This window comes from Nuphar pumila, chromosome 7 (genome assembly GCF_984573655.1).
Source record: "Nuphar pumila chromosome 7, dmNupPumi1.hap1.1, whole genome shotgun sequence".
NCBI lineage: Eukaryota > Viridiplantae > Streptophyta > Magnoliopsida > Nymphaeales > Nymphaeaceae > Nuphar > Nuphar pumila.
Window position 1 is genome coordinate 122,298,410 of NC_143255.1, and position 23,738 is coordinate 122,322,147.

The 23,738-nt window shown below is 40.0% G+C and overlaps 1 protein-coding gene across 1 annotated transcript in view; it reads left to right on the forward strand.

Annotated features, from left to right (window-relative positions):
* Window positions 1–18,322, forward strand: part of LOC149833257 (fimbrin-2-like) — a 42,651-nt gene extending 24,329 nt beyond the window's left edge. Inside the window, exons 9-15 of the mRNA XM_090012770.1 lie at window positions 11,057–11,268; window positions 13,215–13,373; window positions 13,460–13,659; window positions 14,668–14,825; window positions 14,949–15,045; window positions 17,755–17,846; window positions 17,951–18,322. Coding sequence (XP_089868896.1) covers window positions 11,057–11,268; window positions 13,215–13,373; window positions 13,460–13,659; window positions 14,668–14,825; window positions 14,949–15,045; window positions 17,755–17,846; window positions 17,951–18,166 — 1,134 coding nt within the window. The 3' untranslated portion in view covers window positions 18,167–18,322. The remainder of the gene's footprint in view (window positions 1–11,056; window positions 11,269–13,214; window positions 13,374–13,459; window positions 13,660–14,667; window positions 14,826–14,948; window positions 15,046–17,754; window positions 17,847–17,950) is intronic.
* Window positions 18,323–23,738: the final 5,416 nt, after the last annotated feature.

Sequence of the window (23,738 nt, forward strand, 5' to 3'; positions counted from 1 at the left end):
CTGAGGGTGAAACGCAGTACTAAACTTTAACTTTGTGCCCAACGCAAACTGAAGTTGTCCCCAAAGCCTTGAAGTGAATCTAGGATCACGATCGGAGATAATTGAGACTGGAACACCGTGCAATCTCACAATCTCTCTAACATAGAGATCAGCGAGACTATCCAACGATTGGTTGAGACGGATAGGTAGGAAGTGAGCAGACTTGGTGAGTCTATCGACTATCACCTAAATCGCATCATGCTTCCTCCGCGTCCTCGGTAGACCGACTATGAAGTCCATGGTAACATCTTCCCACTTCCATAGAGGGATCTCTATTTGCTGCATGACCCCACCGGGTCTCTGGTGCTCGATCTTGATTTGCTGACACGTTAAACACCTCGAGACATACTCAGCCACGTCTCGCTTCATACCGCTCCACCAATAACTGCGTTGTAGGTCCTTGAACATCTTCGTGCTACCCGGGTGAATGGTGTATCTAGACTTGTGGGCCTCCGCCAAAATTTCATCTCGAAGAATCGGGTCGTCAGGAACCCAAAGGCGCTCCCTCAACCATATACTTCAATCCTCCTTCAGACGAAAAGGTGTATCTGCCAATACCGCTTGAGCCTTCAACTTCTCGTAGCGTGCATCCGTTTTCTGTCCATTAATGATCCTCGCAAGTAGCTCAGGTTGAGCAACAAGGTGGGATAAACCGATTGAACCTTGAGTGATTGCGAAAGGTTCCCAAGAGGCTAGGTCTTCGACCAACCTCCATCCAGCGAATAAGGCATTAATCGAAACTTCCGGTGCTTTGCGGCTGAGAGCGTCAGCCACGACGTTCGCCTTTCCTGGGTGGTAGGAGAGGGTGAAGTCGTAATCCTTGAGGAATTCAAGCCAACGCCGTTGTCTGATGTTCAATTCCTTTTGCGAAAATAGGTACTTAAGGCTCTTATGATCGGTGAATGCTTCAAACTGCTCCCCATACAAGTAATGTCTCCATATCTTCAGTGCGAACACCACTGCCGCTAACTCTAAATCGTGAGTTGGGTAGTTCTTCTCGTGAATTTTAAGTTGCCGAGAAGCGTAAGCGATCACCTTCCCATTCTGCATCAGCACAGCCCCTAGGCCTGACCCAGAGGCATCGGTATAAATCACAAATCCGCCTTTACCAGAAGGTAAGGTCAAAATAGGAGCACTGGTAAGTCGCTCCTTCAATAATTGAAAACTCGCCTCGCACTTCTCGTCCCATAAGAATTTAGCCTCTTTCTTCAGTAACTTTGTCAGGAGTAACGCAATTTTAGAAAAATCCTGAATGAATCTTCTGTAGTAACCCGCTAGTCCAAGGAAACTTCTGATATCACGCGCGTTCTTTGGTTGCTGCCAACCAAGTACAGCCTCCACCTTTGCAGGGTCCATGGACACTCCTTCCTTAGAAATAACGTGTCCCAAAAACATGACTTCCTCGAGCCAGAATTCACATTTAGAGAACTTGGCATACAACCGTTCCTTTCGCAAGGTTTCTAACACAACGGTTAGGTGCTCTCGATGTTGCTCTCGACTTTCTGAGTACACCAAGATGTCGTCGATGAACACGATCACGAAGGTGTCCAAAAATGGCTTGAACACCCTATTCATCAAGTCCATGAAAGCTGCGGGGGCATTGGTCAGTCCGAACGGCATGACTGTGAACTCGTAATGTTCGTATCTCGTCCGAAAGGCCGTCTTAGGAATATCCTCATTCCTAATTCTGAGATGGTATCTGGACCTAAGATCGATTTTCGAGAAAACCTTGGCCTTCTGCAACTGATCGAACAAGTCTTCCATACGCGGCAAAGGGTACTTGTTTTTTATTGTGGCCTGGTTGAGCATTCGATAGTCGATGCACAACCGCAAAGTCCCGTCCTTCTTCTTCACGAAGAGCACAGGAGCTCCCCAAGGAGAAACGCTGGGGCGAATGAATCCCTGATCCAACAACTCCTGCAACTGCTTCTTCAGCTCTTCAAGCTCAGCTGGCGCCATTCTGTAGGGTGCTTTGGAGATTGGTGTCGTACCTGGTAGCAATTCAATATTGAATTCTACCTCACGAGACGGTAGAAGTCCCGACAGCTCTTTAGGAAAAACGTCGGGGTAATCGCGAACAACATCTAGCTCACTGATGGGAATGGGCATTGGATCTGACTGGATAACACTAACCAAAAAGGCAGTGCATCCCTTCCGCAAGATGTTCTGTGCCTTAAACGCCGAGATCATCCGGCTTGCTCGAACAGGTCTGGGGATTCTGAAATCTACTCTCGAAGAGCCTGGAGGTGATAAAACGATCTTGCCATCACGGCAAAAGATCTTGGCATGATACTTGTGCAACCAATCCATGCCTAGGATGACGTCAAATTCAGTCATCTTCAGCAAGATAGCACAAGCAGGCAAGTGCCGCTCTGCCACAACTACGTCCAAATCAGGTATGTAAGTAGTGCAAACCGTGTTCTTCCCAACGGGGTTATACACGTCTAATGCATTATCAAGTGTTTTTACCGTTATATGCAATTGTTTTACGAATTTTTCTGACACAAACGAGTGCGTAGCACCACAATCAAAGAGTGCAAAAGCCGCTTGATCAGCAACAAGAATGGTACCTTGAACGAGATCCCCTTTGGTCAATTGATCGATCGTGGCTGCATAAACTCGACCCGGCTCTCTGCCGCTGCTTGGTTGTGCTCGTTGTTGCTGCTGATGAGGTGGTCGAGGAGGCTGAGCTACGTTGCCGGTTCGCTTGAGGTCATCTGCTGCTTTCTTTCGGCAGTCGCGTATGAAATGGCCCATCTTGCCACAGTACAGGCATCCGCCAGTGTCCCGCGGACAAGATTGTCCCACATGAGGCCTCTTGCACCTGGGGCAGTTATCACTCGACGGTTGCCTGGGCGGTGGAGGGCCCTGTTGTCGCTGGCGTTTTGCTGGAGGAAACTGTTTCTTCCCTGCTTCAGTCTTCACTGGAAAAGGTGGTCGCTGCCCTGGGCCGCCGGAAAAGGTCTTCTTCTGCTCACCACCTGACGCGGTTGACTTCTTGGCTTGCACACTTTTTGAACGCTCCCAATCCTCGTTCAGTAGGGTGGCTGCTGCTACTGCCGCAGAAAAATCGCGGGCATACTGGTGAGAACCCTATGCCTGAGTCCTTCCTTCAGTCCGCGAATAAACTTCCCGGCCCGCTCATGATCATCCTCGAATAGGTGAGGACAATAGCGCTCCAACCGTTGAAATTTGGCGATATATTCGTTCAAACTTAAGCTGCCTTGGCACAGTTCCAGAAATTCCACCTTCTTCTTTTCCCTCGCATGAGGAGGGAAATAGTTTCCGAGAAAAACCCTTCGAAAGGCCTCCCACGGAATCACCTCAGCACCCGGAAACTGCACCTCCCGCGTAGTGTCCCACCATTCGCGAGCGTCGTCCTTCAAACGAAAGGACCCGAACATTGTCTTCTTATCCTCAGGAACGGACAACACTTGGAACACCCGTTCCACCTCTTTAACCCAACTCTCCGCCAAGTCAGGATCAACCTTGCCAAAGAAAGTAGGAGGGTCCAGCTTCAGAAATTTTTCATATGTGGCGGTTGGTGCATTCCCAGCAAGGGAACCCGGATCCTGATGGGGGCGACCCTGGTTACGAATCGCCTCAGCTAAGGAGTTGAGGGTATCCATCATGAATCCCCTCTGTTCACGCAACTCATCGGCCATGCTGTGGCTTGAGTTTCCCGCCATCCTTAAAAAGCAACCAAGATTAAAGTCAAAAACACTGAAGACGTACCAGTAGGCATAAGTATAGAAACAAAGGCAAGAACATAAATCTTTATTCCGAGAGTCAAATATTTAGAATCCAGCTGTGCTGGTACATAAGCAAAAGTTATATTCCGCAGTTATAAATGAGTTCACAGACTCCAACAAAACTGGGTGCGTGCTACCTCCCCTTAGGGACGACTAGAATACTTCCTAAGATATTCCCTTCTATTGCCTGTGCGCCTGAATCTGCGCTTAGGGGTGAAGGGAAGTGGCTCATCGTAGGAGGGCTAATGCCCGTAAAGGGGCATCGCCGGAGTATATTCCGGTGAGCCAAGACTATATTCTGAAGAATCCGTCGCAGGTGTATATGTGGGTGATACACCGCCAACTGGGTCAGCTGGAGGGGGCGGTTGCTCGCCTGCAGTCGAAATTGCGATCTTGTCGTCATGCTTGACCTTGTGGAGGCAAACATCCACGGTGTGCCCAATTTCTCCGCAGAAACCGCACTCCTCTGCTAACTCAGGGGGAACAAAATCTCCTGATGAATCCTGTGGTGTCTGATGGTGCACCCGAATGTGTGAAGGCGCGAAACCACCTTCTCGATCATGCACTTCAGCCCACGCTGCTGCCAAGGGTATCTGGTAGGCGGTCGGTAGTGCGAAGCCTTGCTCATCCGTAAAAATGGGTAGAGGAGGGCGGTTAGCCCAGTAACCAGCCCCGAACATCTCACGTCCGCCCCTCCCCCTTACGGAACGGCCACGTACACTACGCGTGCTCCTACCGCGACTACCATTAGAACCAGTAACCGGATCCATATATCCAACGGTACTACGAATAAAACAAGAATATAATTTAGTCTAAACATGCTATGAAATATCAAAGACTTACTTACAGCGCGATGAGATGCTCAATAGTCAAGATTCACTTCTTTCTGATCTGGCTCTGATACCAAGTTGTAACGCCTCAAAATTTCGACTTGTGATTTCAAAAACCTCATCGAAAAACCTTTCAAAAATTTAAAGTTTTAACTTTTTAAAAATGACAGCGGAAGACATTTAGAAAGGAACACAAGTCAATAATTTTGGGTACGTTAGCTAAGAAACCATCATTCACATGTGCAATAAATTAAAGGAATTTAAGAAATAAGGCAATAGATTAAAATCTGCAGTTTATTACAAAATGAACATTTTGTTCTATAGTTCAATAAATCTAAGAAAACTCCAAAAAAAAGTCTCAGAGCCAAGCCGCCAGCAGAAAGAAGACAAATCTTGATCCATGTTGCATCACGCCATCGACTGCCAGTAAAGTCCTACTCCTCACCTGCCCATGAAATGGGTCAGTTTTATAACAAACCAGTAGGTGCACGAAACAGATAAGTAGAATAAAACAAAACAGGACATTCATGAGATAAGCAGTTATGATATTTAAGCAATTAAAACAATTATAGTCTATTCTAACAAATGTAATAAGTGCAAAGAGATGTTAGTTGAAGCAGTGTAAGTCTTAGCCATCTACAACCATTCTTGAATATATTCTTTGAGTTCTGATATTAACTGGCCTGTGGGTACGCACAGACGCGAAACGTAGAAACAGCCGAGACCGATCCGGGGGTTTATTATGTCAGGTGTTTTTCATTAACCCAAATGGCTGACTGAGTCCGCTCCTAAGGGGACAGTCAGTGACCAAGAGAGTAAATCCCCAAAGGCATTCGTGGCCCATGGATGCATCCAACTTCTGCAGAAGTGCCTGGGAGTTACCACCTAGGATAATTTATGGTAATCCCAATTCCCCCTAACTCCGATGACTGGGGAAAACCGAGTCTTTTGCTCGTGGGGTGGTTGTTAACAACCTGTCCATCGGAGTCTTTGTACCATCCATCCTCTCCCTTGATGAACCGTGAAGATCAGATGGGTACGACGGGGGTTTCTTAACCGCCGCCCCATCCTATATGCTCTGGTCCATTAGACCCACTCGAGCATCTTGCCTGTGAAGGCGAAATAGTCACCATTTTATGTGATCTCAGCATTTTGCTAATTGCACTCATCGAGGTTGCCACAACCTCATCATCCCACCATCGTAACCCACATGGGACGTACTTGTCCAAAAGTACGATCGTACCTTCCTAGAGGTACAATTACGATGAGAGGCAACATAATGGTTTATGACTCTTTTGTTTCCTACATGACATGTTTTGCTTTTCTGAGCAATTTGGCCCGTGGAGGCCAATATTATCACATCAAAACCAATAAAGTGTAAATTTCATACTTCAATACACTCCATGATCTTACATAAAATTCATATCGTACCTGCCTTAAGGTTCGATTACAATAGCAATTGAGTGCATTCTGAGTCTATTCACAAATTCTACCTTAAGTATGCAGTCTCAAAGGAGTAATCATGCAAAATAGACAATTATCAGTTAAGTAATCTTACACGTAAACAGGCATGCCAATTAAACTACTTGATGAGTCTACCCAAAGAATTTACATTATGCAATTTCAAAAGAATCACAAAGAGTAAACTTTGACCAGTCAATATTTCTTCAGATACACAAGTATGCAAAATAACTATTCTATCTCAGAAGTCTTATTTTATTTTGTTCATACATACTATTCGTGCGACTTTCCCCTACCTCGGGATGTCGTGCAACTGCGTGCGTCTACGTGTGTAGATGATACGAGGCTCGGGCCGCGGAGCCAGAGCGGGGGTCCGATACGGGGTCTGCAACAGTGCTATGTTAATAATAATGCAGAGAAAAAGAAAGACAGACCTGCCTATAGGAAAAGAGAGGCAGCAGGGGTGTGCCCCTGGTGTCCGAAAACAGACAAGCGGCGGGGGACAAGCCCCTGCCTAAACATAGCGTAGCGGCAGGGGGCCAACCCCTGCCGACAGCCACCAAGTGGCAGGGGCTGAGCCCCTGCCAACAGCACACAGTGGCAGGGGCTGAGCCCCTGCCGACAGCAAGAAGTGGCAGGGGCTCAACCCCTGCCAACAACACACAGTGGCAGGGGCTGAGCCCCTTCCGACAGCAATGGATGGCAGGGGGTCAGCCCCTGCCGGAAGCATAAGGATGGCAGGGGCCAACCCCTACCGTCAGCACGAAGTGGCAGGGGCTGAGCCCCTGCCGACAACACAGGTCGGCAAGGGCCACCCCTGCCGACAACACAGGTCGGCAAGGGCCACCCGTGCCGACCGTACGAAGTGGCAGGGGCTGAGCCACTGCCGACAACACAGGTCGGCAAGGGCCACCCCTGCCGACAGCACCAGACGGCAGGGGGGCCCAGCCCCTGCCGAAAGCACAGGTCGGCAGGGGCCAACCCCTGCCGACAGCATGATGTGGCAGGGGCTGAGCCCCTGCCGACAACACAGGTCGGCAAGGGGCCACCCCTGCCGACAGCACCAGACGGCAGGGGGGCAGCCCCTGCCGAAAGCCACAAGGTGGCAGCAAAAAGGGGTGCCGCAGGGGCCACCGGTCCCCTGCCGGCACTCCGGCGAATCGCAGAGGGAGACGGGGACGACAGGGGCCGCGTAGGCCACCTGTCGGGGCCCTGGCGACACAGGGAGGCGGTGGGAGGCCGCGGCAGTGGCTGTGAGCCGCCTGCCGGCCTCCCGGCGAGGTGACAGGGAGGGGGGTGAGGAGGAGAAGAGGGAGGAGAAGAGAAGAGTACTAACCTGGGAGGCGGTGGCCGGCGTCGGCGACGTGCGCAGCAGGGAGGAGACCGGCGTGGAAGGGGGGCGAGGGCTGCGAGAGGGAGGAGAAGAGAAGAGGGAGGCGTGATCCCCCCCTCGCCCTCCATCCTTTCTCTTAAAGGCGCAGGGGGCACCCGAAAGCGGAAACCCTCGATGGGTTTCCTTATCTAGCCCAGAACGAAGGGGGAGAAGGGGGGGTTGCGGCGCCCGACTGCTCGGGTTTTTACTTTTGAAAACCCTAAAATAAAAAGGGGGCCCGGGTCAAGTCCGGACCCGACCCGGCCCGGGTCCAAACAGTTTTTTTTTATATATATATGGGGTTTTACAATATGTTTCAAGAAATGAGTCCTTTTTAGAAAAAAAAATTGACTATGAAAAGACTGAGGAAGTAGCTGATTTGATTTCAAGTTATGAAAAATGTGATTATGAATGAGACCTTGATAGTGGTCTTGATTAATGTAATCTGATAATGGGCATGATGATATAATTACTGAAGAACAAACTCATAAAAACAAAAATTATTTACAATATTCTAGGTGTAGGGACCTTAATCAACCATGTGCACTAGAAAAATATGATGAACAACCTGAAGTACAAACCAAAAGATCATCTAGGATTTTTAAACCACTTGGAAAGTTTGTGTCGTATGACTCTTTTTCTCCAAAATACAAGGCATTCATTGCATTAATTCATTCATATGTGGAACCTTTAACCTATACTCAAGCTAAAGAACATTATGAATGGGTAGAAGCCATGAGAATAGAGCTAGAAGCTTTGAAAAATGCTAATACTTGGACCATTCAAGATATTTCACAAGGAAAGAAACCTATGGGTTGTAGATGGATATACAAGATTAAAACCAAAAGCGATGAAATTCTTGAAAGATATAAAGTCAGATTAGTTGTTAAGGAATATTCTCAAGAATATGACATAGATTACGAGAAAACTTTTCCTTCAATCACTAGAATGACCACTGGTAGAACTTTAGTAGCCTTAGCATCTGTTCAAAAATAGTCTATATTTCAAATGGATGTCAAAAATGTTTTTCTTAATCGAAACCTAGTTGAAGAAGTTTATATGGAAGCACCACCTGATATAAATGTTCCTTAAGGTAAAGCTCTTCGTCTGAAAAAGGCACTTTATTGTCTCAAACAAGTAACAAAAGCTTGGTATGATCGGTTTAGTTGAGTTATGCTTGATATTGGATTTAGAACTTGTTTAATTGATATTACATTGTTTGTTAAGATTTCTGATGCAAGTATTCTTCTTCTTCTTCTCTATGTTGATGACATGATCATCACTGAAGATGATAAACACGGAGTTGACAATATTAAAAAACTTCTCAAAAAATATTTTGAAATGACTGATTTAGGCTTCTTGAAATACTTCTTAGGAATCGAAGTTGCTTACTCTCCTAGAAGATATTTATTATCTTAGTCTAAATTTTCTTTTAACAATGTCTCTAGGTCTGAAATCACAAATGATAAGAGAGGTGATACCCTTGAGATTTCCAACACAAAGATGCAAATTGACGATGGAGAACTTCTTGAAGATCATACTCCATGAGCACTATGTCACATGGGTGCGGGTGCGGGTGCGGGTGCGGGTGCGGGTGCGGGGATTCGGCACTTCCAAAAAACCCGGGTGCGGGGGTGCGGCAGGGGCAAAAATGTAAAAAAAAAATTATATATATATATATATATATAATTTTGAAGTTTTAACAGTTTAACATTTACATTGTCATAAACTCATAATATGATTGATCATGCATGGGGGAGGGGCTCGGCCCCTCCCCTGTCGACCCAAAAAAAAAAAAAGATGGGGGAGGGGCCGAGCCCCTCCCCTGTCGACCCAAAAAAGAAAAACATAAAAGGGAGGGGCTCGGCCCCTCCCCTGTCGACCCAAAAAAAAAGAGGTAGATGGGGGAGGGGCTCGGCCCCTCCTGTGCCGAAAAACGAGGGAGCAAGGGAGGCTCAGCGCCTCCCCTGCCGACCAACAAGAGACAGAGAGGGGGGGGGGGGTGCTCGGCCCCTCCCCAGCCGACCCAAGAAGAGAGTGAGAGACATACCTGCGAGCCGAGAGGAGTCTGGGAGGCGGAGCTGGGGGCGGTGATGGGAGAGCTCGAGCTCAGGGGGAGAGAGAGGAGAGATTAGGGCAAAAAAAAAATTTGCCCTTTTCCTCCTCCTTTTCATCGGGGGGAATTTTTTTTTTTGCCCAAAAAATGTGGACAAAAATGACCCTGGGTGCGTTGACCGCACCCAGGGTCGTGTTGACCTCACCCGGTGCCGCACCCGCACGCGATCCCGCGTCGCGTCGACGCGGGTGCGGCATCTGTTTTGCCGAGTCCCTGTGACATAGCATGAGCACTATCTTATCTTTCAATTATTAGACTTGATATAACACATTGTACACACAACTAGTCAATTTCAGTACGCTCCCACTTCTGTTCACATGAGAGCAATTTTGCGTATTATTAGATATATTAAAACCTCTCTTTCTCGAGGCCTTTTTTTGTTTGCTTCATTTTATTTAGATTTAATTGTTGATGCTGATGCTGATTGGGGAGGGGATCCCAATAACAGAACCATTGGTTTTTGTATTTTTGAGGGGTGAATCTCTGATTTCATGGAAATGCAAGAAACAACAGAAGGTTTCACTTTCATCAACTGAGGTTGAATATCGAGGCATGACAACCACAACGATAGAGGTAGTGTGGCTCAGAAGGTTGTTGGTTGATATGGGAGTTCAAGCAAGAGAAGCCTCTTGCATGTGTTGTGACAACAAGAGTACAATTTACATTACCAACAATCATACTTTTCATGAATGTACTAAGCATATCGAAATGGATTGTCACTATGTTCGAGAGGGGTATCTACATGGGACCATAGATCTTCCCTATGTTACATCAGAGTATCAGTTAGCAGATTTCTTCATCAAATCTCTCATTGCCCCTCGATTCCACTTTCTCTTTGACAAACTTTTGGTTATCGTATCGTAAGTTTGAAGGGGTGTTAAATTATACATATATATATACATTTATGTATATGTGTATATATTATATATATATATATTATTGATGTATATATAACTTCATTTTCTTTATTTTATTTTTATTCTATCTAGTTTATTTAGAACTAGAGTTGGACTAGTCAATACTTTGTTGACTAGTCAAAGGAGTTGGCTTTATTTCCAGCCGCTAGAGCTAGTCCAACGACTCTTTTGAGTCTTTCTCCATCTTGCCTCTTGCTTGTATATAAATAAGGGTGTTCCCCCTCTCTTGTATGACAATGCTTCTTTCATAGTGATGAATAAAATAATATTTATTTTAGCCCTCTTGTGAAATACTCCTTGTGTGGGTTTGGTATTGAGTGTGTCCTTTTGTGGACACTTGTTGTGCGTATTCTTTTGAATCTTTGGTGAGCATATTGAGTTTGATTAAAAGATTCTTGTTTCTTTACAATCTGAACTTTTGTTTCTTTGTTTTTCCTTTTTGAAATTGAGACATGGCTTAATTATTGTGCTTCTTGTTTCCTGAGTTTTTTTACTTGGAAAAGATTTACTATCAGAAAATTTTAGCCAATTTAGTTGCAATAATTAAGATTTTAATTCTATTTGTGCAGGATGGAGAAGCATATGCTCTCCTATTGAACGTACTTGCACCAGAACATAGTAAAAAGCCTATTCTTGATGTGAAGGATCCCATTAAAAGAGCAAAGCTAGTTCTTGAACATGCAGATAGAATGGACTGCAAGAGATATTTGACCCCCAAAGATATTGTGGATGGCTCACCAAATCTAAATCTTGCTTTTGTTGCCCATATTTTCCAGCACAGGTGGGGACAAATAGTCTTTGTTTGAGCAACTAGATCATTAATTGGTTATTTAAATCTTCATTTTGTTAATTCATGATTATGGTACTCTGATTTCATATTGTTACAAAAATGCAGCATTTTGTCAGATCTATCAAATTATGAAGCACATGTTTTTTCAGACAAGGAAGTATTAGCTACATTAGGCAATATATAAGCCTATGAGCATATAAAAGTTAATTGGTAAACCATGCTAGTAGACTTGAGAAAAACTTGAGTATACAGGATCATAATATTCTTCTTTTGAAAATATAGTGATATTTTGATGGTACAATACAAATGACTAAAAAGAGAAAATATCATGATATCTTCAAAATGTCATCAATCTAAAATATCATTATGTTATTAGGATAATGTATTATCTTATATTTTAAAATGTATTTTCCTCTTATTTATCTGTTTACTTTTTAAACGATTTTCTATGTTTTCTTTAGGGCACGTTTGGAAGAAAGAAAAATTCTCATAGGAAAAGAAAAATTTTCCTATAATATGATATTTTTTCTAAATGAAAAATCTTCACTTGTTTGTGTAGCATGAGAAAAATAAAAAGGGAAGTGTTAGAAAATTGAGAGAGGAGGGGGGGGGGGTTCTGGTGGAGCATCTTCTCCACCATGGCTGCCGCCTCTTGCGTCTCAGCCTCAACCAGGACATGGATCCTGATGTCCTTTTGGCATCCCTGTACAGTGTATGATTAGCAGCAGCAAGGAGTCCACCATTGAAACCCAAAGCCAATGTGCCACACCCACAAGCCCCAACTGAAAAAGGCAACCAAAATCAGGCAAACGGTCAAGTAAACATCATCTTTATGATAAGCCAATGACCCCCAAACGAAGAACAGGGGGAAAATGTCAAGGTAAAATTAAGAACCTTAAAAGGCTGAAGGAGAGGAATAGTAAGCAACATCTGAACTGTGAATGCAACGATCACAGGCCATTGATGGAGAGAGAAAGAAGTGGAAGGCACCACACTTAAACGGGGAAGGTTTGCTCCACACAGCCGTGCGAAGACCGCCACTCTTTCCTCTTGCCATTCCGGCAAACGGCATCCTTTTTCCATTCCGGCGAATGTCAAACAGAGTCCTCCGCCGCCGACGATGCTGTCCGTGGGGAGTGTGTGTATGTGTGTTAAATCAACATTTTTTCTTGGTAGAAAACATTCCTCCACCCTCCCAGGTGGAGGAATGTTTCCTATAAAAAATTGTACTTTTTAGAAAAACTCTCAGAAAAATTCTCTCTGGTTTGAAACGGTCTGAAAATCCGTACTTTTTTCTTTCCTACCTTCACAGTTCTTACCTTTTTCTCATTTTCAAACGTGCCCTTACATATTGACAAATTCTTCTTTTCCTGTTTTTTGTATCATTGTTTTATATTTTTTTAAAGATTTATCCAATATTTACCATATAACCTATAAGATCCCAAGATTTTGCTTGTCCAGATATAGTTGAAACCAATATATGTGACTGTACACTTGACTATCTGACATCTGTGACACACTAGTATTTTGTGGTTATATCCAGCAATCAATTGACTAGAAAATGGTAGAGTAACAATGACCATGATGGCCTTTGACAACCCACTGGTTTCCAACAAATCCAACACTGGATTAGCATTGTTTAAAAGGATGTCTTTTTTAGACAAAGTCTAAAATTAACCCATCTATCGGTAGAACGGGTGTCTGCACAATAGTATGGATTGGTGTTGATCAAAAGGATCACTTTTTTGGTCAAGCTGAATCTAAAATCAACCCATCTATTGGTACACACTACTGCAAAGTAGTGGTGCCCTTCGAGATGGTGCCAACTCTATCAGTTTCCTCAAATTCTTTTCTTTTCTATTCATCTTGCTGGCAGTGTCTCTAACTTTACTAATTCATGGTTTCATGTGGAATAAATTAATGAACAATATTGGCAGGAATGGTTTGTCATCCCAAGCTGATCAAACCCCTGTTGTTACTGAAGCTGTTTCAGAGGATGTGTTAGTCTCCAGGGAAGAGAAATCTTTCCGATTATGGATCAACAGTCTTGGAAATTCTACATATATTGATAATGTATTTGAAGATGTTAAAAATGGGTGAGGCGTTCATGGTTCCATATTTTTTAAATTGTTTACTTGCTGCTCTGCGACATCTTTATAACAATGAACATTTTCATGTGCAGATGGGTCCTTCTAGAGGTTCTTGACAAGATATCGCCAGGAATTGTTAATTGGAAGCAAGCAACCAGGCCTCCAATTAAAATGCCATTCAGAAAAGTAGAGAACTGTAACCAAGTTGTGAGGATTGGTAAACAGTTGAAATTTTCCCTTGTTAATGTTGCTGGAAATGACATTGTACAAGGAAATAAGAAGCTTATTCTCGGTAAATCCCTCTATCCCTTTTGCTTTTCCATTCCTAGTGATTAAAATTGCAATCTCCTTGGGGTGTAACTCACCATTAATCTGCCTTGCCTCCTTTAAGAGACTCTATCCCTGAAGGGCATATGCCTCTGATTTTGTGAGGTGCGAAAGTTTATCTCAAGGTGTATGCCTCACTCGCTAATATGAATCATGATAATGACTTTGACATTTTGGTAATGATGAAAATACCCTTATCATTTTAATTACTAATTATGGCATATGGATAAAAGATAGACTGATTTGCAATGAGAAGGTTTAGGGCTGCATTTTTGGTTTATTGTGTTTTATGACTTCCAAATTATATGAACTCCCATCATCAAAAAAATTATAAGAACACCCTAACAAAATTTTCTTTTATAAATGTAAGAATCATGTGGAAATTTTTAGAATTGAGATAATTTCTTGAAATGATAAAAATACTCTTAAGCAAGTTCTTTTTATAGCTAAAACTCAAGAAACGTGAGATTGGGTGCGATTCATTTAGTTTTTTTCCAACAACCAAATTTACATATAAGGTACTCTTAAAAACTTCTAACATGAAAGAATTTCATATAATTTGTGTCTATTTCCTATACATTGTTTAATACTTTTCGCTTGTAAAATGGGCTTGCATCTTGAACCGCCTCAAAGTTTGCTCCTTACCTCAAAATGACTGAACCGCCTCACTTTTGTGACAAGACTTTAAGACCTTGTTCATTTTGGAGAATTTTTTCTGTATAATTCTTGTTTTTCTGCAAGAACAGGCTTTTAAGCTTGAGTCTAATTCTGATTAGGAAATTTCATACACTAATCTTTGATTTGAATTTTGGAAATTTAAAGTAGTAAATTTGATTGAACTATCATTGTGCAGCTTCCAAGTTCTGATGTATCTGTCACCTCTCAAAAGTGTGGCTTAGAATTTTATAAATATTACAATCTATATGTGATTCATCCTTCATTTAGTGTTCACATTTTTTCTTTGTTTCTTCAGCCTTTCTGTGGCAATTGATGCGCTACAACATTCTCCAGCTTTTAAAGAATCTGCGACATCATTCCAATGGAAAGGAAATAACAGATTCAGATATCTTGAGCTGGGCTAATGCTAAAGTGAAGAGCTCAGGAAGAAATTCTAAAATGGCGAGTTTCAAGGTATCATAAGCTCACATTTGAAACTGTAGGATGCATAACATTGGGGTACTTTTTTTCTCCATTCCATGTATTATCTTTTGGACTTAAAATGATCATTTGCCAATATATTTCACAAATTCGCAGGACAAGAGTCTTGCAAATGGAATATTTTTCCTTGAGCTTCTTAGTTCAGTAGAGCCACGAGTGATTGATTGGAAGCTTGTTACAAAAGGAGAAAACGGTAAGTTAATGTTTATGTAGTCACAGATTTATTAGAGAAATAAACCATCTATATAAGGTGAGATAGAGAGATTTTAAGAACCCTTTAAAATAGTTAAATCAGACTTCTTACCTTGTGGTGTGAGCTTTAGTGCCCTTTTCAACTTTAAAAAACGAGGATTCCACCTCTAATAGCCTGGACTCTTGCACAAAAACCCTTTTCGGGGTGGATGAGGACAAATTAAACGCAAAATCTATTTTTTGATATATTTGCCAAAAGGACCTTTCTAAGGGTAAATGAGGCTAGATCTTCCTAAAAGCACCTTTTAGGGCTCAATTTTAGGAAAATCCCTATTTTTTCTGGTGATTTGAAACAAAAAGGTAGAGGAAAAGGTTTTTGAGCTTTGGGTGTAAGAATGAGGTCGAAACTATCCCATTTGCCTTGAAAGCACCAAAACTGGCAGGAAAGTGCTTTGTGGTATCAACTTGTGTGATATGGGTCTCAACAATTATATAGGCCTTTATCAAATGATTCAGGTCAATACAACTTTATATACTGCTTTTAACAATTCAGGATCTTGAATTGTATTGTTTCTGGGCTGAATAGATCCTATCCTATGATAGGATGCTAATTTTACAACATTAACTTGACCACATTTGCTGCTGCTACAGGATAATTGAAATAAAAGTAAAAAAAAAATTCTCATAAAATCTTTTTTAAGAAATTATTAGGCTTTTAGTTGTTTATCTCAATACTTCCATTGGCGCCACTTGGCTTGAATTGTTTGAAAAATAAAAAATTCAACTTGTGTGCTTCATTATGTCAAAGTGTATGTAAAGAATTTTGTTGGTGTTATTGTTTAGTAACAATCTTTTAGACGATTAAAGCTATGAAACATGAATTCCAAGCAGGTCCTTTTGATGCTTTTATGTTGGGGTTTTAAGTAATTTACTTGGATGAGATGCCTATTGCAGGCTTGAGACTGCGCCATAATTTCTAATAGAATCATCACAGCATGATTTATAATCAATTAATCTACCTTTTCCATTGCCACTTACAATAGGTGCTAAAAGAAAATTGAGAAATGACTGACGTGTCTTCATCGTATCAGATGCATGGATGAGCTTGAAATTGCTCCAACTATCAAGCTGATCTACTTAATTTCAATCTTTAGTATTCCATCCAACATCTGTAATAGAAGGGTTAAGTTTTCTATGACATCTATAAGTACTTTGAATCAAAATAACCATGTTGCATAAAACTTAATTTTAGCACAGCCGAAAACTAAAATGAAAAACTAGAAACTGCCGAGCCTGTTTGCTTATGATTGTTATTTTTCTTTGGAAGGTGTACAAGTGTCTTTATTTGTTTGAGATCGTGAATTGTCCTTGGCATGAACATTAACAAATAACCATCCTGCAACATTGAGAAGCTTGTGAACCAAGGTGCCAGGGTCCAAATGATAAGGATGCATCCTTGACTCATCTAGTCAGTGCTTATTTGCTCAAAGATCCAGTAAGTTTATAAGTGATCTAAAAAATACATCACAGAAAGATGAAACTGCCCTCACCTCTGCAATTTTTATAATGGAAATGGTGGGACATGATGACACTAAATGGTAAAGTGGATGCTGATGAACATTCTGCATGAAGCATACTGGCACCCAAAGAAAAGCAAAAATGTGAAACATGTAGATAGGTTGATACAAGGAGTTTTGAACATGATGTTAATCCATAGCTGCACATGGAAAAATAGGATTCTTTCTTTTTTTTTATTTGCAAGAGGCTAAGGATGTTTCAGGGAGCTATTAGGGAAATCAAGAATGATATCATCATATCACCTAACAACAATTGCTGGAAAATTGAAGAGCGGTTCCCATTTCAAGAGTGAAAGCCACCTATCATACCAAACATGCAATGCTGTGCCATACAATGGCATCAATATTATGCTAACTTGAAACAGAAGGCAATAAATCATAGGAACACCTTTTCAAGGGTAATATACTACAAGGTTTTTTCATCTAGGGCTTGTTGTATGATTTGGAATTGATGGATTAGTCTGTCCCAGCATTATCTGCTTGTTTATTTCTGTTTTTGTTTGGAATATGAAATTTCGATGTCTGCTGCAAATTTTTTGGAAAAATTTTGTTTGCAAATTTGCCGTTTTTGTTTCCTTCATGATTCAATTTTCTTTCTTTTGGAGTTCTGCGGTAGTTCTTGTAGAAAGCTTTGTAAGTTGTTACTGCCATTACTACAATTTCTTTTGGCAAGGAAAAAACCTTCCAAATTTTTTAATTTTGTTTGGAGATATCAAGAAAAAGTGTTTGACAAATTTAAAAGTATGAAGAAATAATATCATTACTGAAGATTATAAAAATTGTGAAAATTGCCTTAAAGTATAATATACTCTAAATAGGCAAGAAGTTGATTTTGTTGCTGTAGAAAATTTCTCATGTGAATTTCTCATGATAAAATTGCAAAAAATTCAATTTCTTGCTGTTTTTAGTGGCTATGGTTAGTATCTCAACCTACTCCAGCTGATTCACCTTTGGTTCCAATTCCACAATTAAATTGGTATAGGACATAATGGAGGCAAGGATTTGGGTGGTTCTTGAATTGGTAATGATTGCACCGGAGTCCAATTCACCCCCCAGTTTTATTTACTCACTTCAGCATGCTTCAGACCAAATAGCATCTTGTAGAAAACTGATGATTTTCATGGACCATGCAGATGCAGAGAAGAAGATGAATGCTACATACATTATTAGTGTCGCGAGAAAACTTGGATGCTCCATTTTCTTGTTGCCTGAAGACGTTACAGAGGTCATTTATTTTGCAGTTCATTTCACCTTTTCTCTGTTTTGGTTATAATGGTTTGGATTCTGTGGTTACTCATTGTTTGATCGATTTTTTTTTTCTTTGACCAGGTGAACCAGAAGATGTTGCTTACTCTAACGGCTAGCATCATGTATTGGAGCTTGAAACAACCTCTGGAAGAAACTTCTTCGACAGCTTCGGATAGTGACAATAATAGCTCAGTAGAGAGCCTTTCGACTTTGACTATAGATGACAGCGCATCTGAGACCTCATTGGAAGATAATATTAACGGGGAACCCAATGAGGTGCAAGAAAATCAGTTATAAGCTTTTAAGTTTCTCTCTTTCTGATTTTTCCAAATTTTGTTAAATCTTCAGTGTCAATTCTGTCCCATTTGTTCTCAATGCCTGGGGTTGGCTATACAAATTGTAGACTGGTTATATTTTATAGCTAGTGTATATACTTGTTCAGTCTTCATACAAGTGTGTGTGCGCACTTACACATGCGGGTCTCTCTCTCTCTCTCTCTCTATATATATATATATATATATATAGATATATATATATATATATAGATAGATAGATAGATAGATAGAGAGAGAGAGAGAGGAATAAAAACCTACCCACTAGAAAATATGCCAAACCTATCCACCACACGTTTTATTGGAATTTGGTTGTTTTTTTCAAAATTCCGACTAGTGATCTATATGCTTGTTTTTATAGGAATCAGTTTTTGGAGCATTTGATTCCGATGCATGGATTCCAAAATTCATGATCAAGTGTTTATTTCTAGTAAATCAATCATGCTTAACACATTTGTATGGTCAGAACTTTGAAAAAAACACTAAAATTTTTCCATTGGGTAGGTTTATCATGTTTTTTAATGGGTAGGTTTTCATTCCACTCTCTCTCTCTCTATATATATATATGTATGTATGTATGTATGTATGTATATATATATATATATGTATATATTGGTAGTTCATGGGTTAGGTGCTAAATGGGTTTTTCAGCTTCTCTGGTGCTTTTTATGTGGTTCTGGTCCTATAAATGTGTTGTGTATGGTCAATGGATCATCTGTTTTGGATGAAAAAAATGATGTGGAGCCTAAAAAATTTATAAAGATTTTGGACTGTTGATTTTTTTGAGCCTTATAAAAACCCACCCATCTGTCAGAATCGAAGGCTTCAAGAGTTGATCACTATAAAATCAAGTACATAGAATTTATAAATAAAATGAAAAAAGGCTGAAAACCCCATTTAGCACCTAACGTGTGATCCATGTTACCGATCACTCTCTCTCTCTCTCTCTCTCTCTCTCTCTCTCTCTCTCTATATATATATATATATATATATATATATATATATATATATAGGTCCACTAGAATATGTTAACCAGAAATATGTGGAACTGTGTGAACTTGGCATTTCTTTCCAAATCCAACTCTGCAAATGTATTAGGCATGGTCCATTTGCTAAGAATAGGCTGTTGGATCATGTATTTTCAATGAAAAATGCTATTTTTGGATGCTTGATTATTTGTGAAAATTTTGAGTGTGCAAGCCCGGCTGCATGTTGACAGCTACTGTTTTTTGACAATCTGAAGTTTTGAACTGGCTTTGGTTCGTGTTTTTTGGATTAAAAAATGTTAGTGCTTAACTTTTAAGAAATTGTGATTAATTGATTTTCAACCCTTAAAAATAACTTACATTCCGAAATCTGACAATTCAATAGCTAGTTCCCACTAATTTGACCGTCTAAAATGACTGTGTATGTTCAAAAAATAAAAGAAATAGAAAAAGGTGAAGAAAATTAGTGTGCACTTGTGGTCACTGATAAATCTGTACACACCCATCCATTCTCTCTCTCTCTCTCTCTCTCTCTCGCTCGCTCGCTCTTTCTATATATATATATATAAGGTGGTTATCGCTAACCACATTTTTAGATAATTATCTTGCTAATCTGGCTTTTGAAGCGTGTTTTTCATATTTTTCTTAATTATTACCGTATAGATGTGTTCTACATGCACTCTTATCATCCTATTGCAATATGCGGGTAGGTTTTATAATGTTTAAAAAATTGATGGTCTAAGTTAAGTTTTTTTAATATTTAAGGCTTAAAAAATATATTTTTATGAAAAAATATTATCTAAATATCATTTCTTAGTAATTTGACCATGCCAAACACATTTGTCCTGTTAGTTTTACATAAAACATGAGAAAAACCTTTTAAAAGTCTGGTTAGTTGCGTGGTTAGCATCTACCAAGGGTCCCTAGAACATGTATGCCAAGGAACCTTGTTCAGTGGTTGAACCATTGAGGGTCGTCCGATCAACTTAGATCGGACAACCCTCAGTGGTTTAAGGGAACTGTCCCTTTCAGCGTACATGTTTTAAAAATAAAAAGAAAAAGCAAAGAGTGGAGTCAAGACTCTAAAAAAAAATGACTATAAATAGCTAACATGTTTGTGTATTTGCTATAAAAAATTCAGATTTTATTTTATTGTATTTTGGTAGTGATAGTGTATTTGCTATAAAAATTTCAGATTTTATTTTATTGTATTTTGGTCGTGATATAATTTACCCCAACTGATAAATTTTGTTCATGCAGTTTTGAATTGAAACTCTTGTTTGTTTTTATGTTATTGTTCAGAAAGTGAATCAGTTGAACATAATTGGTTTCAGAACTAAACTAGATGAACACACTTAGAGTCCACTATGTGGTTTTAATAATTTTTATATAGTTGTATGAGGACATGATATTCAATGTGATGATGTAACATGCAACACGTGTTTATGAGATGTATATGAGGTTGTAATTGCATAGTGTTGTGATGTACAATATGTGGCCAGGTTATGCATATGCTAGTGATTAAGTGCATTAAGACGTGAATGTGCATGTAATGCTAATAAAGTATGTCATGTGTATTTGCGCATGCGATTGTAAAAATTATAAGTATGCACATGTTTGCTTATAAGTGCATGTTGAGCATGAGTTCTGAAATTAAACCGTGGACATACTAATTGGGATGGATTGCCCAAATGAATAATATTGCACTGGCCTATGACCTTAATAAAGATAACCATTGATTGTTGAACTCGCATGATTGTAGATCCCATGCTTGTGTTTAAAGGGGTAAATGATACAATTTATATGGACACTAAGCGAAAGGTTTCACTTGATCTCCAGTCCACGAAGTTAGGAGGCCGAACTACCAATTTATCTTAAATGGTTTTTCTCTGACTCTGATCGATTTTGTTTGATGCCACTGGTAAGAGCTTCTATTAACTTTAGACCGTCATGAATGAAATTTTAACTCAGTCAATCATTCGGTTAAATTAAAATACATAGCATAATAAACCTCGAGTGATCTGGATTGGATTATGGTTTGCTCCCGATAGTTTTTTTTAAACAAAAGAAACAATGCATTAGTTGAATACTCCCATACCATTACTCACATATATATAATCACTATAATATAAGAACTAATGTGTGAACCACAATTTTATAGATTTTTTTTTCTTTTCAATCTAACCATATAGATGCAATCTACATACTTGGTTTTATAAGAAGCCGCTCTTGAATCATCCAATTTTGATGCATAAATGAGTTTTTTTTAAGGCTTTAAAATCAATGGCTCATAATCTTTATAAATTTTTAAACATTCAACAATCACATTTTTTGATTGAAAATACATGATCCAATGGTCGATTCCTAGCAAATTCACCATGACAAGCACATCCACATAGTTAGATTTGCAAAAGAAGTGTTGAAAATGCCCATATTTCTAGTTCTCATATTATGGTGAGAACTAGAATATGAGAACTATAAATAAGAACATTTTTCAACACTTTTTTTGCAAATTTAACATGTGGATGTGCATAGCATTGGTGAATTTGCTAGGAATCAACCTTGGATTGTGTATTTTTTAAGAAAAAATGTGATTTTTGAATGCTTGAATATTTATGAAGATTATGAGCCATTGATTTTAAAGCCTTAAAAAAGTCTCTTTTATGCATCAAAATTGGATGATTCAAGAGCGGGTTCTTATAAAACCAAACATATAGATGACATCTCTATGGTTAGATTCAAGAAAATAAAACAAAAAAAACCATGAAAATATCGGTTCAGACATTAGTTCTCATATTCTAGTGATTATATATATAATGTGGTGGTCCTATACGCATGGCAAAGAATAAGGAAAGAAGGCCAGCACCATTTTCACGTTCTCTGGGGAATATTGCATGCCATAAAGCTAGAAAAGGCACCACCAACATCACAAAGAAATCATAAGTTCAGGGTTTATGAACTAATAAAAGATAGGGAGTTCGTATTTGGATAATGCAACAGCCCAAAAGAAGGCACAGTGAATCAGAATCCCTCAATGATTGCGGCAAAAACTTACAAGCACGTTCAAGCCAAGCTCCCACCACCAATCGAATGCCTGCACATGCCATCATGCATAAAGCCACTAACTTCAGCATTTAAAATTTTGTATCCATTCTTTTCATAATAATATTGTTCTTAATATAAATGTTCAATGACAGATATGCCATTCGGCCTCCCAGTCAGATTTTTTTTGGGATAATCCAAAAAAAAAAAAACCTTATAACTGACTGCACAATGGCTGGCCTCCAGTTGGTATAACCCTTGAGATCCCCCTGACCACCGCAGAGTATACCCCAGCTTCGACCTTACGGCAAGGGTTGCCACCAAGTCAGAATTTTAAGAAGGAAAAGATGCATTTTGAAAAGAAGAAATCACTATTCTAAACTTGGGACTCTACTAATTATCTATCTATTGGCATTGATAATCATTTATTTTGGTGGAAAATCACTGTCAACATAATTATATATATATATATATATATATATATATATATATATATATATATATATATATATATATATATATATATATATATATATATATATATATAAAGGTGTAGGGGTTGAATAAGTCTTAAATTGGACCAGCTTGCTTTGACAAAAACAGAATAGGTTGGACGCTTCCTCTAAGCAGAAAAACTGCTTTCCCTTTGTTTAGTCCCTTGACGGTTTTCGAACAGGAATATAAAAGAAAATTAGATGGCCATCTTTGAGTTATTATAGTAGATGTTTGTTTCGTGTTTGTAAAGATATCAAATGTAGTTATTCTGTAATTAAGAAATTCAAAAAATTAGCTGTTGGCTCTACAACATATGAGAGAAGGAATAATCCCCTTATCCTGCTTTCACATTTGTTTTCTTTAGTAGCTTCATTTGTTAATATACTATTTCGAGTAGGTTATCCGAAGGAATATACTAGTAAACTGCAATATAAAAACGGTAGCACCATACTACTTCAAAGTATAATATGTTGCTGATCATGCAATCGTCAGCCACAATTAAAAATTGAAAATTGAAAATAGTAGCTTCATATCATGATTATCATCATTACAAATGTCACCAGGAACATCACTCATTGAACTGCATATATAAGATATAAACATGTAGCAAAGATGGAGCTCAAGAGTGTTAACAGTGGCTCATTTTGGTGCTAGAATGAGGAGAGTTCTGGCACTTGAATGGTCATGTTGCAGGAGGGACAATCTCTTTCCAGCTTCTTATGCGCCAGGCCGTCGGAGGCGAGGCATCACAGTGAGACTGGGGAGTAAGAGGAGGAGAGTTGCACTAGGCTTTCGCCTTGGGCGCCGGTTCATGTGCTCGCGCTTCCGGTCTATGCTATCACTCCTCCACCGGATCAAGAGGACATTGATTGACAGACAGTTCATGGAGTCATACTTTGCTTCATGGCCAATCTTGCCATTAATGCATTCATTTCCATTTCTTGCCATGTAAAGAACTCTTGTTCTTCTCCAAGTACTGCATCTTTTTAGTTCGTTGGCCAAAAAGAACTAGCG